General features: G+C 41.1%; 1 protein-coding gene across 1 annotated transcript in view; it reads right to left on the bottom strand.

The window, feature by feature from the left end:
- EFHC2 (EF-hand domain containing 2) overlaps nucleotides 1-15,008 on the bottom strand; it is a 250,745-nt gene extending 235,737 nt beyond the window's left edge. The window contains exon 1 of the mRNA XM_020996051.2: nucleotides 14,809-15,008. Coding sequence (XP_020851710.1) covers nucleotides 14,809-14,850 — 42 coding nt within the window. The 5' untranslated portion in view covers nucleotides 14,851-15,008. The remainder of the gene's footprint in view (nucleotides 1-14,808) is intronic.
- Nucleotides 15,009-16,669: the final 1,661 nt, after the last annotated feature.

Genomic DNA, 16,669 nt, shown 5'->3' with positions numbered 1-16,669 from the left:
TAAATAACTGTTCTACAATTGGTTTACATTGTACATTGAATGTTTGGGGCAACCCTCAACACAAACCAGACTTAAGCTTTAAGTAACTCTTTCTGGGGTATTGGTGTAGAGAGGCAAAGAGTTCAATAAAGAGCCTGAACCCCTGTCTTTAGGGGCTCAGACTCCCACCCCAGCACTGAATCCAGTCTATTCACATGGGTCACGAACTAGAGGCCCCTTTAAAAAGTAAAGGGAGAGCACCCTAGCCCCATCAAATGCATCAACAGTTTGGAGCCGTACTGTTACTCCAAAATATGCCATGTAGCCACGCAGGTGTCCAGGTATTATAAAACTGATAAAACTCTTCTTCTACCTGCAAATGCTATAGATAGCCACCTAAAAATTAGTTAGCTTTGCTCACCCTGATGCTTTATGACTGAAGTAAGCCCCCATTTTCCTCTTAGAGAAGAACCATTTCCTTGGAAACACTAAAAAGCTTCACAATATTAAAGGATCTGGAAATCACCTTGTTGGGTAACATGAAATATACCTTCTTCTGGTGAGTTAAAAGAGAGAAGAAAGGAGCTTAAGGAAAGACAAGAGAGGAGGTGAGGAAAAGAGGAAGAGAAAAAAAGAGGGAAAAGACTATGTGAGTGTGGTCCTAGCTGACAGGTTTGCGGAGAATACGAAAATATGTCTGCCATCTCAAAATCCTGAAGCACACAATTCACTGTTGTTAAAATAAGAACATTTTGGTCTGATGCTAAGCGAAGTGAGTAGAACCACTTGTACATGATAACAGCCACGTAGTACAATGGCTAACTTGGAGAGACTTACTCCTTCTCAGCAATGCAAGGATCTAAGACATCTCCAAAGGCCTCATGATGGAAAATGCTATCCACAAAGAAGAACGAACTATGGAGTTTGATTGAAGGTTGAAGCATACTTTTTGCTATTTTTTTTTCCTTCTGTTGTGTTTTGCTTCCTCTTTCTGGTGGTTCCTCCTATTGGTTTGAATTCTTACTTACAACATCACTAATGTGAAAATATGTTTAATAGGAATGTATATGTATAGCCTATATCATATTGCACACCATCTAGGGAAGCAAGGTGGGGAGGGAGGGGGAGAAAATTTAAAACTCAAAAGCTTATGGAAGTGATTACTGATAATTCAAAATAAATTAATTTTTAAAAAATTTAAAAAGTTAAAAAAATAAGAAAAACTTGTCCTACAACAGTCATAAGATCATAAGACTAATCTCTTGTTACAAGAGACCTCTCATGAAATAGGTAGAATTCTGTGGACTAAAACCCTATGAAGTCAGACCAGAAGAGAGGTAAAATTCTCAAAAATGAAATTCTGAAAAAAAAATTGTGATGAGAAGAAATGCTGGCATGAGTTAGGAACAGACTGACATGGCTACATGGAGATCTTAACAAGAAATTTAGATTTCAAAAAGTTATGTAGTGAAGGTGAAAGCAAGGTCAGGTAACAGAGAATGCATCCAAAAATATGGCCTACTATAATAAGAATAGGATCAGGAGAGCTAATGCTCCAAATGAACTGAGGTTTACAAGGAAAACTACAAAATGGGAGTTTCAGTTATACTGGGGAAAAGAAGAAGTTCAAATAAGGAATAAGACCACTTATTGTTCAAGGGGATGGAATAATTGTCAACAGAAGATGGCTGAGTGGAAAATGGATTGGAGTGACGAGAGAGTAGAGGCAGGCGGTGAGGTGATTAGAGTGGTGGCAGGGTCAGAAGAGAGAAAGGGATGAATTCAAGAGATGTTGCGAAGGTGACATTGATAGGTCTTGGCAACAGACTGGAAACAAGGGATGAAAGATAGTAGAGTCAAGGATAACTCCCAGGTCATGAACCTGAAGGACTGGGAAGATAGTGTTGCCCTCTACAGTCACAAAGAAGGTACAGGAGGAGAAAGGTTTAAGGAGAAAGTTCTGTTTTGGATGCGCTGAGTTTAAGATGTCTACTGGACATCCAGTCGGAGAAGTCTGAAAGGCAGTTGGAGATTCAAGACTAGAGGTCAATATAGAAGCTAGGGCAGGAGAAGTAGATTTGAGAATTATCAGCATAGGAAGCTAATGAGGTCATCAAGAGTAGTAGTTTAGAAGGAGAAGATAAGAGGACCCAAGACAGAGCCAGGTGGGAGTGATCTGGATGAGGATCCAGCAATGGAGACTGAGATTGAGTGGTATAACAGGTAGAAGAGCCAGGAGACAGTGATGTTTTGAAAACCTAGAGAAAACAGAGAAGAAAGGGTGATCAGTGAGGTCAAAGTATGTGGAGAGGCTGAGAAGAGTAAGGATTGAGAAAAGGCCATTAGATTTGGCAATTAAGAGATCACTGGTAATTTTGGAGAGAGTTTTGGTGGAATGATGGAAGTCAGAAGTTGAATTGTAAGGGGTTAAGAAGAGGGCAAGGCGAGAAAGTGGAGGCACCCATTATAGTCAGCTTTTTCAAGGAGTTTAGCCACAAAACACAGAATAAATCAAAGATGATACCTAGAAGGGATAGAAAGATCAAGTAAGGGTTTTTTGAGGAAGAGGGAAGGCATGGGCATGTATGTGAAAAGTGCGGGAGAAGCCCGCACAGGGAGAGATTGAAGGTAAGTGATAGAGTGAGGATGACAAGGGGAAAATCTGTTGGAAGAGATAAGATAGGATGGAACCACTTGAACATGTCAAGGGTTATCCTTGATAAGGAGTAAGGCCACCTCTTCATGTGAGACAGGGGTGAAGGAGATAGTGGCAGAAGGCATATAAGTGATATGAAGAAGAAGGAAGAAGAGGGAGTTCATGTCACTACTTCTTTTCCCTCTATAATGTGGAGATTAGGCAGGAAAAGTGTAGCAGGGCATGGAAGCTGAACCTTCACAGCTGGAAAAGGAAATTCTTCTCCCTACTCACTTTCCCTCTTCCTTTTCCCTCAAGAGGCAGACACGGCAGGAGATGGAAGATTTGAAATCAAAGGGAAGGCTGCTCCTCTTTGAACTGGCTCCACATCACGGCTGGGAGATGAGGCTGGCAGCAGGATGGGGAAGCTGCCCTGAACTGGCACAGATGACTCAGTGCAGCCCAGCCTGGGCCCTTGCCAACTTCCCCGGTCTTCCCTCATGCAGCAGGAGATGGAGGGCTGATGATCAGAGGAAAGTCTCACTCCTCTTCTCACCTGAGACCAGACAGAGATCAGACAGTACAGCAGGAAATGTTAGACTCTTGGCTCATGGGGAAGTTGCTTTAAGGATGATGATCTAGGAAAGGAAAACATCAGTGAATGAATGAAAAACAAAATTATGAATCACTGTGCTAAGTACCGGGGATACAAAAAGAAAGGGGGTCTCTACTCTCAAAGAGTTTACATTCTAATTGAGGGAATCAGTACAGAGAGGAGGTTTCAGATACAAGACAAGATGAAAAGGACCAATGGCCCTTCAGTACATCATCTTCAATTAGAATAGGAGCTCTTACAGAGCAGGAAATGTCTCATTTTTCCTTTTGTATTACATATGCAAATAAACCATGGAGATAGGAGGACCAGAAGACATCAATGTCATTAATGCCATGGAAGGAGGGTATTCAGGAAGAGACATCCCACAGTTTAGCAGAAATGTCAAGAACAAAGACTGAAAAAGACAATTGACTTTGATAATTAAAAGGTTTGTGGTCTCCATTATGAAGGCAATTTCAGGCCAGTGGTGGGGCCATAAAGCATACTGGTAGGGATTGAAAAGTGAGTGGTAGATGAGGCAAAGAAAAGCAATGAGTGTAGATATTTTTGTTTTGTTTGCCTTGAAGTTTGGCTGTGAAAAGAAAGTATGTCTGAAAAAGATCTGAGGATTTTAGTGAGCCACAAGCTTACTTTGATAGCTATCTTCAAGTACTTGAAAGGCTATTGAAAGGAAATACAATTCTTTTGTACTTCCCTTCCTCCAGTCTCCAAAAGACTTTTATCAAAATGTAATGAATTTATAGAAGTATTTTTATCATAGATTTAAAACTGGAATTGACCTTAGAAGTCTAGTCCAACCCCATCATTTTGCAAATGAGGAAATTGAGGCACAGAGAGGTTAAGTGATTTGCCAAGATTATACAGTAAGTTCCAAAGGTGGAATATGGACCCAATTCCCCTGATTCTAAAGGTTGTATGTCTTTCAAATGCTGACATGTTAGATTGTAAATGCTTTAGGAATTCTGAGAGGGAAAGACTGCTTAGGGCTTAGGAGTGGGGGTGGAGGTGGGGGGAGGGGGTGTGAGGGTCACAGTTTTAGAAAGATAGCCAGAAACACCATGAACAAAGATAAAGAGCAAAAGTGAGCTCTGCAGATTTTGGTGGGCAGTGAGGAGGCTGGGATAACTAGTAAAGAGATCAAGAAGGAACAGAGGATTCTAGGAGCAAGTCAGTCAGTATACAAGCACTTATCGCTTACTTTCTAGATGCCAAGCTAAATGTGCAGAGTGCTGGGAATACACAGAAAGGCCCAAACCCAAACCAATACCAAACAATTCTTGTTCTCAAGTTGCTCACAGTCTAACTGGGGAGGCAACATTTGAACAACTACGCACAAACAAAATGTATACAGGATATAGTGAAGATAATCTCAGAAGGGAAGCATTAAAATTAACGATGAATGGGAAATGTTTCCTGCAGGGGATAGGATTTTGGCTGGGGCTTGAAGGAAGCCAGGGAAGGTAGAGATGAGGGAGTCTATTCCACACATGTGGGGGGCAGGAGGTAGTGGGGGAGGCAGGAATAGCCAGAGAAAATGCTCAGAGCCAGGAGATCGATTGTATAGTAAAAAGAATGGCGTGGAGGCTGTGGAAGATAAAGTTAAATAAAAAGTAAAAATTAATTTTTAAAAAGTAGAACCAAGTGATGTAGACACATTTTCCAGTAAAATATAACCCAGTACTTTAAAGGCAGAATTTCAGATAAGGAGAGTTCTCCTAGTATAAAGTTCTCACTATATGATGACTGACAACTCTATAATCATACTATAATTTGTAGTCAAATAAAATCAAAGGTGGGATACTCTACAAAGCATATGGTAAGGCCAACTTTTATATATTTCTCACATTCAGTGATGTGCCTGCATATATAAATAACATTTATAATGGACAGTCTTATATAAAGGCCTAATTAAACATTAATTTTTCTTAATTACATATTTTGTCTCTTGAAAAAAATTACTATGTAGGGAATGCATCCAGTGATTCATCTTCACGGCATCACAGAATTTCGAGAATTGGCAGGGACCTCAGTCAGGACCTAATCCAACCCAAATGTGAAAGGAAAGCCTAGTACAGCTTACCTGACAAGGAGTCAACCACCCTCAGTCTGAAGACATCCAAGGAAGGGGAGCCCACTGACACTTTGAGAAGGGAAGGGATGAGTATTTTATAGAGCACCTACCATGTACCAGGCACTGTGCTAAGTACGTTTATAAATATTATCTTATCTGGTCCTCTTGAAGCAGCACACTCCACTTCTACAGGACTCTAAGAATGAAGTCTTCCCTGACATCAAGCTTAAATTTGCTTCTTAGACACTTCCACCCATTGTTCCTGGTTTTATCCTCTGAGGTCAAACAGAAGAAAGCTAATTAGTCCCTCTTACACGCCGCAGATCTTCAAATACTTCAACGTAATTACCATGCCTTTTGTGGTGGCTAGGTGGTGCAGTGGATAGAGCAGCAAGCCTAGAGTTAGGAAGATTCCTCTACCTGAGTTCAAATCTGGCTTCAGACACTTACAAGTGGTGTGGCCCTGAGCAAGTCACTTAACCCTGTTTGCCTCAGTTTCCTCATCTCTAAAATGAGCTGGAAAAAGAAACGGCAAACCACTCCAGTATCTTTGCCAAGAAAATCCCAAATAGAGTCACGGAGAGTTGGACACAACTCAGCAACAGTAACAACAATCATGCCCTCCTCCACCTTGAGTTATCCCTTTCAGGGAATAAACATCCCTAGTTCTTTCAGCTGGTGTTCCTAGGACAAGGACTCCAGACCTTGTTGCCCCACTCTAGACTCTTCTCATCTTATCAATGTCCTTCTTAAATTATGTTCCAGAACTGTATACAATAGTCCAGATTAGGTCTGACAAGGCCAGAGCTCAGAGGAACTCTTGCCTACTTAGTTCTGAAAGCCATGGCTCTCTCAATGGAAACATGTCCCCAGCTTCTGTTGGCTGCAGCATCCCACTGCTGATTCTATTTGGATTCAAAGTCCACTAAAACCTTAGAGCTTTTTACAGAAAAGCTACAATCTAATCATGCCTCCCTCATCTTGTGAAGTTGCCTTTTGGAACCCAAATGTGGAATTTACATCTATCCCTTCTGAATTTCTAATCATTAGCTGTCACACTCAGCTTAGAGCCAACTTGAGTTTGGGGGCTTTAGTTTTTTTGGGTTTTTTTGTTTTTTAACATACAGAAGGTGGAAGTAAGATCAGGTAAGAGATGATGGATGTAAAAGTGTGGCCTAGTCCTATAAAAACAGCATCAGAAGTGCTAAAGTTGAGAAATAAGCCGCAGTTGACCAGAGAAATAAAGGAAAACAAAAAGAGTTGGTTTTCTGTTTTGTTTTGTTTTGTTTTAGGCAATTGGGGTTAAGTGACTTGCCCAGGGTCACACAGCTAGTAAGTGTCAAGTGTTCGGCCTGAGGCCACATTTGAACTCAGGTCCTCCTGACTCCAGTGTACCACCTACCTGCGCCCAAAAAAGTTGTTTTTTAAAGCTATCCTGGGAGAAAAAAAGAGGAACTGATGGAAGGATGGGAGTTTTGCTTGGGCTGGATGGGATAACTAACAACAGAGGGAAGGAAGAGCTCTCAAGTCTTATTTTACTTCTGCTTTCTATGCTAAAGAGCCCTGGAAAAGAAAGGACACTACTGGTCAAGGGGGAATTGGTACCCAAGCTAAGTAAGGAGAGGATGCTAAGAGAGCCCCACGGTGACCTTGATGAATCCAAGTACCTAATCCAGGTCAATTACATGCCCAGGCTCCAAAAAAAAGTGGAAAATGTTTGCTGAGCCATTTAGAGTAATATTTAAAGACTGCAGAAAATGGAAGAGGTACTATAAGATTGAGATCCCAATTTAAAAAAAAAATAGGATAGAATGTGCCAACCATAAGCCAGTGAGTTTGAACGGGATTCTTTGCCAATTTCTGGAATAGATCACTAAAAAGATGACTGGCTAGATTAGGAAGGGGTGATTACCATGAGCCACCATGGCTTCAACAAGAACATTTCAAGCCACTTATTTAGCAAGGCTTTTTATAAAATACCATGTAGTATTCTTGTGGAAAAGAGAGCTGTGGATGAGATGATAACACAATTAGATGAATTCAGAACTGAATGCACAGCTAGACTCAAAGAACGGATCTTAATGGTTCCGTGTCCTAATGGCAGTGGGTCTTCACTAGAGCCCCCCCATAATCTGTGCTTGGTCCTGTGCTGTGTATCACCATATCACCTTTATCAATGATTTAAGATGAAGGCATAGATGGCACACTCATCAAACCTACAGCTATCCTGTGGTCAATAACATGGTACTTAAATTTAATTTTAAGGAGTGGTTGGGGGGAAATGGGAAGAGAATAAGAATGGGTACTTCAATTTTACTTTGCAACTGTGAAGAAAAAGAATTCCCTTCTCCCTGTTGAACAGGATATGTTTGTTTTACCATGTTTTACTATGTAGCTAGGTGTCCCATTTATAATACATCTCATTAAAAAGATTGGTCCTATAAAAACATGGGGGCAGCTAGGTGGTACAGTAGATAGAGTGCTAGGCCTGATGTCAGGAAAATTCATCTTCCTGAATTCAAATCTAGCCTCAGAGACTTATTACTAGTTGTGTGACTCTGGGCAAGTTACTTAACCCTGTTTGCCCAGTTTCCTCAGTTATAAAAATGAGCTGAAGAAGGAAATGGCAAACGACTCCAGTATCTTTGCCAAGAAAACCTCAAAATGGGTTCATGAAGAGTCAGACATGAAATGACTGGACAACAACAATAAAATATGTGCCTGTCCTTTCAATTCAGTAAATAAAGCAGCCTCGTGACATAGCTAATACTTATTAAGTTTGTAGGAGTAAAGATTTTTGTTTCTATGCGCAAAATTCAAATTGAAGGATGCATCAACATGCACTGATTAGATGTCTCTCTACAGGCACCTGGCTGGGCTCTGGGAAGACAAAGATAAAAACAGTCCAGATGCTCAAGAACTGTATACTATAAAGGTAATACTAAGGAAATGTAAAGAAGTTTAAATTTCTTAGCTCCTCTAGGAGGGACAAGGAAGTTCCTCAATCAAATTCCATAATAATGGGATTATAGGGCAAGACTGCTGAAGGATTAGCCAACATCTACCCGGTGGCTTTTTAGAACAAACTTTGGAGTCAGTCAAGCAAGAGGAGCTCAGTCAATTGAGCAATCATCTCTAGCAATGAAGAGAGGCAGCTATGGACAACAACACGAATCTTGTGGACTCTGAAGCTTCTACCTTGGCAACGGGGCTTTTATAGCAAAGCAACTCGGCAAATCACCCAGTAGGAGATAGCATGTCCAGCAGAAGCCAGGGCCAGGGAGCCCCAGCACAGTGACCTTCCCAACAGCAACATGGCAGCCAGAGAAAGAAGCTTGAAGACACTGTTAGACAGGACTCTGACGTGCCAGAGATGGGGGTGGCTTCACGTGTTTGCTTACCTGTGTGCCTCTGTAAGCTGGGGGAGAGACCTCATGCAAGAGCTGCTGTTTCACCTTAGCTTTGAAAGAAAATAAGGATTCTAAAAGGCAGGGGTAATGGGTGAAGATATTCCAGGCATAGGCACAGAGACAGGACATGGGGTATCTTGTACGAAGAGCAAATGGGCCAGTCTGGATGGATGGAGGAGTGTATGTGGGGGACAAATGTTTAATAAGCCTGGAAAGGCAAGTTGAAGCCAGGTCATGAAGGGGTTTAAGTACCAAACAGAGAAATACGTATTTGATAGAAGATTAATAGAGAGGCATTGGAATCACTGGTCAAAGAAGTGATATGGTCAGACCTGTGCTTTAGAAATGGCAGTTGATAATGGAGTCTGAATGCAGATTGAAGCATACTATTTTCACTTTATTTTTTTTCTGTGTTTTTTTTTTCCTTTTGGTCTGTTTCTTCTTTTACAACATGACTAATATGGAAATACATGGTTTTACATGGTGGTACATATATAACCTACATCAAATTACTTACTGTTTTAGGAAGAAGGGAAGGGAGGTAGAAAAATTTGGAACTCAAAATTTTGTAAAAATAAATGTTAAAAATTATCTTAACATATAATTGGAAAAAATACAATACAATTTAAAAAAAATAGCAGTTGAGGATAGAAGAAAGACTTGAGGTAGGGAGAGTAGTAAGCTATTGCAACAATCTAGGCAAGCAAGACATGGTAAGGACCTAAATTAGGGTAGTGACCATATAGGTAGAAGCAAGAAGATGACTACAATAAAAGATGTGGCAGTAGAATCAAGTAGATTTGGCAAACAATTGGACAGTGGGGGATAAGTGACAGGGATGCGAAGGATGTCTCTGAAGTTGTGCCTCTGGATGACTGAAAGTGGTATCCCCAACAGAAAGAGGGAAGCTTGAAGGAAGAGTGTATTGGGGGAAAAGATAATCAATTATATTTTAGACATGTTGAATCTGAGATGCTCATGGGACATCCAGTTTGAAATGTTCAAAAAGCAGTGGCTGATGTTGGATTTCTAGAGCTCAGAAAAGAAAAGAAAACAAAACAAAGGCTGGACAAACAGATCTGGAAGGTATGTGCATAAACATGATAACAGAACCCACAGAAACTGATGAGGTCCCTAAGAGAGTAATCAGACTTACTCATTAAGAAAATGATTGGGATATCTTCATTAATACACACCAAAGTATATTTATAAAATGTCCTTAGCAGTATGATCAAAATAGCATCAATGATAATTCATATTTGGATACATGAGTGTGTGTCAGGGGTGAGAATCATCTAGTTTGGTCTCCCAAACTACTGCCAAAGAACGCTGTGGGGGGCAGCTAGGTAGCACAGTGGATAGAGCACCAGCTTTGAAGTCAGGAGGACCTGAGTTCAAATCCGGCCTCAGACACGTGATAGTCACTAGCTCTGTGACGCTGGGCAAGTCACTTAACCCCGACTGCCTCGACAAAAAAAAAAAAAAAAAGAACACTGTTGGGACTTGCAATAATAAACAGTAAACAGAATCCATCAATGCTGGTTCAAAGAGTCTAGGGATATGAAATATCAAGATATAAATGAGAGTTATTAATAGCCAAATGGAAAAAATTAAGCCTATGTTCCTATGGAAAATTTGACATGCACAATAAGTATTTCTGAAACACATAATTCTCTGTATTGTACTAATTTCAATACTTCAGGGATAACATCTTCTTGCAGAATATCCTTTCCATCTCTAACCTGCAAAACTTACTCCTTTTTCCTTTCTGGATATGGTGCCTTCCTCATATATGTTTATTTTTCATATTCAATTCTCTTTTTTTCCTTTTTAAAGAATCCCTATTGATTTATAGCTGATAGGACTGGTGCTGGGAACCCCTTTTCCTTCCTCTGGCCAAAAGGGCATGTGGTAAGAGGGAGTGACAAGCCCTTCCTCTTCCATATTCATGGAACTTAGTGGGTAGTTGTGGTTGTTTTGGCGGGGAAGAAGGAAGGTTGTGGGTGTGTGTAAACCACTGATGATCCTGTTCCAGTCAATAAGGCATTATTTGGAGTGGAAAAAAATACTAAAGATATGCTTTTCCCCCATATTGACTGAAACTCCTCTATACATTAGTAAGTAGATGTCACACTCCCAGTAGCTCTCCCTAGGTACAGCATCTCTCCTATAAGTGTTCTGTGATAAGACGCTCCAAACTTAGCTTGGCTCATCCTAAGTACCCAGGTGATTGCTTAAAACTTTTCCAGCTTGAGCTCTTTGTGTGGTGGCTAAGAATTGGAAATTGAAGGGATGCCTATCAGTTGGGGAATGGCTGAACAAATTGTGGTATATGACTGTGATGGAATATTGCTGTGCTATAAGAAATGACAAGCAGGATGATTTCAGAAAAACCTGGAAAGATTTACATGAACTGATATAAAGTGAAGTGAGCAGAACCAGGAAAATGTTGTTCACAGTAACAGCAACAGTGGGTGATGACCAATTGTGAATCACTTAGCTGTTCTTAGCAGTACATTGAACCAAGTCAATCTGAAAGGACTCAATGAAAAATACTATCTGCCTCCAGATAAAGAACTAATATTGTCTGAATACAGACTGAAGCATACTATTTTTCTCTTCCTTTCTTCCTTCCTTCCTTCCTTTCTTTCTTACTTTTAGTCTTCTTGTACAGAATGACTAATATGGAAATGTTATGCATGACTGCACATGTATAACACATATCAGATTGCTTACCATCTGATAAGGGAGGGAGGAAGGGATAAAATTTAGAACCCAAAACTTTTTTTAATGTTAAAAATTGTTTTAACATGTAATTGGGTGAAAACAAAATATTACTTTTAAAAAATAAAATAAGAAAAAATTTTCCAGTTTAGTAGAATCTATCAGAACTTGTGCTCTACTCATCATATCTATATGATAGGCAGCATTATGGATACAGGGCTGGACTTGGGAGTGAGAAAGAACTGAGCTCCAGTTCTGCCAGCTCAGACACTTACTAGCAGTGCAACCTTCAGCAAGTCACTTAATCTGTCTCTGCCTCAGTTTCTTTCATCTGTAAAATAAGGATAATTAATAGCCCCTACCACAATGGGTTGTTGTGAGGATCAAATAACATAACACATATAAAGCACTCTGCAGACATTCAAGTGTTTTTGTACATTCTAGCTATACTATTATTTTTGAAAGGCAGTATGAAATAATGGATAGAGAACAGACCTTGAGGTCAAGAAGACCTGGGTTCAAGTCCTGTGTGTGACACACACTGCCTATGTGACTTTAGACAGGTCACTTCTCATTGCTGCAGAAAACTCAGGAAAAATATGAGGGGAAGAGGAGGAGGTCCACACTCAGTCCTACAGTTCCAGGCTCAGCCTCCTTCCCACAGCACCATGCTAGATCAGCTGTGGAACTGCTGAAAGGCATTCCCCACACTGATGAAATCACAGGGTTTTTACCTCTCTTCTCTCCCTAAAAATTATAAATTTTACATGTTGGCATTAGTCCCAACTTGAAATCCACAGAGTAAGGTAAATGATGCTGCATGAAGGAGGCCAGGGGTTTTTCATTTACTGATAATAAAAAGGCTTAATCCCCTGGCCATTATATGCTAAAGGCTTACTTCCACACCTTAATAATTCATATTTAGCGTAAGCGTTATTTTCCCCTGTTTTACAGATGAGAAAAACCAGGCTGGTCACACTAGCTAATAAGCTTCTGAGGCAGGAACCAGGTATCCTGGTTTTCAATATTCTCTCTACTAAGTCACATAGTCCCTTTAACTAAAATATGAATTTTATAAATATTACTAAAAATATAAAAAGGTACACAGCAGTACATTTAATAACAGGACAAAGACGAAAATTCAAGTACATTCAAATAATGGATACTCAACAAATGTTAGATTGTGAGTTCCTTAAGGGCAGGGAGTGCCCTTTGCCTCTTTTTGTACCCCCAGCCCTTAGCACAGTGCCTGGGACATAGGCCTTATGTACTTAAATGTTCACTGACTGCCTGACTATACTGAATGATTAATTTCCCAAGCCATCTGACTAGTAACCTTCCATTTCCAAGTCCCACAATAAAATCTTGCTGGCTTCAAGCAAAAACTTAATAACTGAAATGCCTTTTAAAAAAATCAAATTTACTACAGGCTTGCAGATTTTTTAAAAATTTTAATCTTGGCCTGCAACACTTTCCCTTTCCATATATTATAACATCTCTAAAGGCTAGGGTAGACCTAGAGGACATCTATAATAACTTCGTGTTATTATCATTGGAGGATAGTGTTTTCCATTTTTATTAAAATGACATTTTAGACCCAGGATCTTTTTTCATGCTCTGGGCTCTTATTATTGAAATGGATGTTTTAATTAGGCTTAAGTGAAGGCTCATGAAGTTTTCAGGATGTCATTTTATATACACAGAGGATCTAAGAAGACAATGGATTGCGGAGGACAGGAGCAGATAAGTGTATCAAGGCAAATATTTAACAATATTGGTCTACCCAGGGGGTACAATACACTGTCCACAAAGCATAAATCTGAATGTTTCAAGTTGAAACCTTTCTAACATGATTTTTTATAAAGATTAGTACTTTCATATGCCTTTTTTTCCCCCTAGCTATTCAGCTGTTACTAGATGATTGACCACATCCAGAGGATAAAGTTCAAGACCAAACTCTTCTGTGGAAGGAAAAAGAAAAAGGAAAGCAGGTAAGAAAGGAAAAAGGAGAGGTAAGGAAAGGGAGGAGGAAGAGAATGAAAAAGAGAGGAGAGAAGATAGGAAGTGAGAGGGTATGGAAGAGTGGGAGAGGTGAGAGAGGAAAAGGAGAGGGGATGGAGAGAGGAAAAGAAAAAGAGAGGAGAAATGAGATGGGGAGAGGGAGACCAAGGAAAAGAAGAAGGAGGCAGGGAAGCAAGGAAGGAAGGAAGGAAGGAAGAAAGGAAGGAAGGAAGGAAGGAAGGAAGGAAGGAAGGAAGGAAGGAAGGAAGGAAGGAAGGAAGGAAGGAAGAAAGGAAGGAGAAGAAGAGAGGGAGAATGGGGAGGAAGGGAAAGTAAGGGAAAAAGGAAGAAAGGAAGGAAAGATAGAAGACAGTGAGGTTGGAAGAGAGGAAGGATGGGAGAAAGAGAGGGTGGAAGGGAAGGAAAAAGAGGAAGAGAGGGAGAAAGGGAAAGAGGAGGGAAGGAAGGAAAGATGGAAGACAGGGAGGATGGAAAAGAGAAAGGATGGGAGAAAGGGGAAGGAAAGAGAGGAAGAGAGGGAGAAAGGAAAAGAGGAAGGAAGGAGAAGAAGAGAGGGAGAACGAGGAGGAAGGGAAAGAAAGTAAAGGGAAAAAGGAAGAAAGGAAGAAAAGATGAAAGACAGGAAGGATGGAAGAGAGGAAGGATGGGAGAAAGGGTGGGAGGAAGGGAGAAACGGGAAGGAAAGAGAGGAAGAGAAGAAGAAAGGGCAAGAGAAAGGAAGGAAGGAAGGAAGGAAGGAAGGAAGGAAGGAAGGAAGGAAGGAAGGAAGGAAGGAAGGAAGGAAGGAAGGAAGGAAGGAAGGAAGGAAGGACGGACGGACTTTTTTATTCCTCTTTTTTAATGTATACAACCATAGCTTGCACAGATTGCCCACAGAGGTGGGGGAGGCGGTGCTGCTTGGGGGATTAGGCGGCCACACCAACACAAACGTGGCTGTAGGTTTTGGTGCCCAGGGTCACTGTGTGCCCGCTTCCTGATTTTCTCATACCCCTTCGCTTGCACACATAAATCATGTTTGTTTTCTCTGCCTGGGGAGGCGCTGCGGCGTTGAGAGAGGCAAGGAGAGAAACTGAGAGACACTTTAAAAAAAAAAACCATCCAACACGCCCCTTTTCAAACGCACTGGGCAGTAAGTGCGCCCGGTCCGGTCACCCCAAGCACCAAACTGTTCCCGGGCGGGCGTTACGCAGCAGCTGCAAGAAGCCCGCGGTCCTCGCCGGCGTGGGTGCGCGGGGCGACTCCTCACCGCCTTCCAGCTCCGCCCTCGCTCCTCCCGGCTCCTCTCCGCGGCCTGCCCGGCCCGGCCCGGCCCGGCCTGCGGGCCCCTTCTTCCCCCGCCAGCTTTACTCACGTTCTTGTTGAAGCTGTATCCCGGCAGCAGCGGAAGGGACATAGCGCCGGGTCCGGGCAGGGTCGACAGGAGGCTGCAAAGGGGCTCCCCCAGGGGTGGTGGGTGGTTGGCGTCCCGTTGCCTAGAGACCGCGTCTGGCGTCACCGGGCTGGAAGGGGCGTTGCCTCTTCTGGGAGCTTGGTCCCTGAATCCGGGAGATTGGCAGGCGCGGATGGATTCATGAAATCAGCACTTGGACCATCTCTCGAAAATTCACTCCGCGTTCACTTTCACGGCGGGATCTCTTATTCATCTTTGCAAATGAACCAGTACAAATGCACCTTCCCCGTGTGCTCTTTGTAAGCCTTAAAATGTGTAAATGTCATTATAAAGTGTAAATGTTAATATATATCACATGATTATTGTGTTGTAATTATAGATCTCATTTATTGCCATTATTATTTTATCATCTTACTCATTCCACTAACGCTCTATTCCTCTTCCTAAACATGCAAACACATCCAGGCCTTCTATCTACGTGCATATGCACCATAGTATAAGCTCTTAGCTCTTAATAAATGCTTGCTGACGACTTTGTATTAATTATCTCCAATTTATCTTGTAGATAGCTTGATTGTACATAGTTGTTTGCATGTTGTTCCTCCATTAGACTGTGAGTTTAAGAGCATGAGCTGTCTTTTGTCTTACTTTGTACCTAGGGCACTGAGCACAGTACTTGCTACATAGTAGGGTTTTTATTTGTTTATTGACTGACTCAACTCATATATGCACAACCTCCATATGCACAGGAAGATCCCTAACTTCCACTTGCACAGACATGACTCATGTGATTACAGGAGTTTCATGCTTCACCTACACAAAAGTGCTGCATATCTAGTAAATCCAATCCTGGGCATTTCTGAGTTCCAGTTCCAGCTATCTACTGAATTCTTCCCATTGGAGCTCTCATACACAGCTAAAATTCAAAATGTCCAAAACATAACTTGTTATCTTTTCCCCAAACCCACCCTTGTTTCTAAATTAGCTCAGAATCATCTCGGACTCTTCACAGTCCCTCCCCCTCCTCCTATATCCAATCAGTTGCTAAGTGCTGTGATCTTGAAGCATTCCCTTTCTCTTCTCCCATATGGTCACTACTATAGTTCAGTCCATCATTACCTTTCACCTAGAGTATTTTAATTGCCCCCTGATGGATCTACCTGTCTCAAGTTTCCACTTTCTCCAATTCACCATCTACACACATCGGCCAAAGTAATAGTCCTAAAGAAAGAATGTTTATGGTGCTCTCCTGTTCGAAGAGTTCTAATCCTCCCCGTTGCTTCTAAGATTAAAATAAAAACTTGTCCACTGGCATTTATAGCCATTTATAATCTCACTCCCACCTACTTTTCTAGATAACTTTTCTACCTTTCTACCTTCTACATTACTCTCCTTCATGTCCTCTGTCCAGTCAAACTGACCTATTTGCTCCACAGCCTATCTTTTATAAAAATATTTTTCCAATTACATGTAAAAATTTTTAACATTCATTTTTTAAATTTTTGAGTTCCAAATTCTCTCCCACCATACCTTCAACCCTCACTGAAAAGGTAGTCAATTTGATATAGGTTATAAATGTGCAGTCATGCAAAACATTTCCATATTAGTCATGTTGTGAAAGAAAACACAGCTTCCCCCCAAAAAAAGAGAGAAAAATATAGAAAGTTTAAAAAAAAAAGTATGCTTAAATCTGCATTCAGACTCCATCAGCTCTTTCTCTGGAGGGGGCTAGCATTTTTCAACATAAATCCTTTGAAATTGTCTTGGATCATTATATTGCTAAGAATAGCTAAGTCATTCACAGTTGATCATCATGCAATAT

This window comes from Phascolarctos cinereus, unplaced genomic scaffold (genome assembly GCF_003287225.1).
Source record: "Phascolarctos cinereus isolate Bilbo 61053 unplaced genomic scaffold, phaCin_HiC Scaffold_726;HRSCAF=1367, whole genome shotgun sequence".
In the NCBI taxonomy this organism is placed as follows: Eukaryota; Metazoa; Chordata; class Mammalia; order Diprotodontia; family Phascolarctidae; genus Phascolarctos; species Phascolarctos cinereus.
The sequence above is the reverse complement of the archived record's forward strand: the minus strand, read 5'-3'. Positions and strand labels throughout refer to the sequence as shown.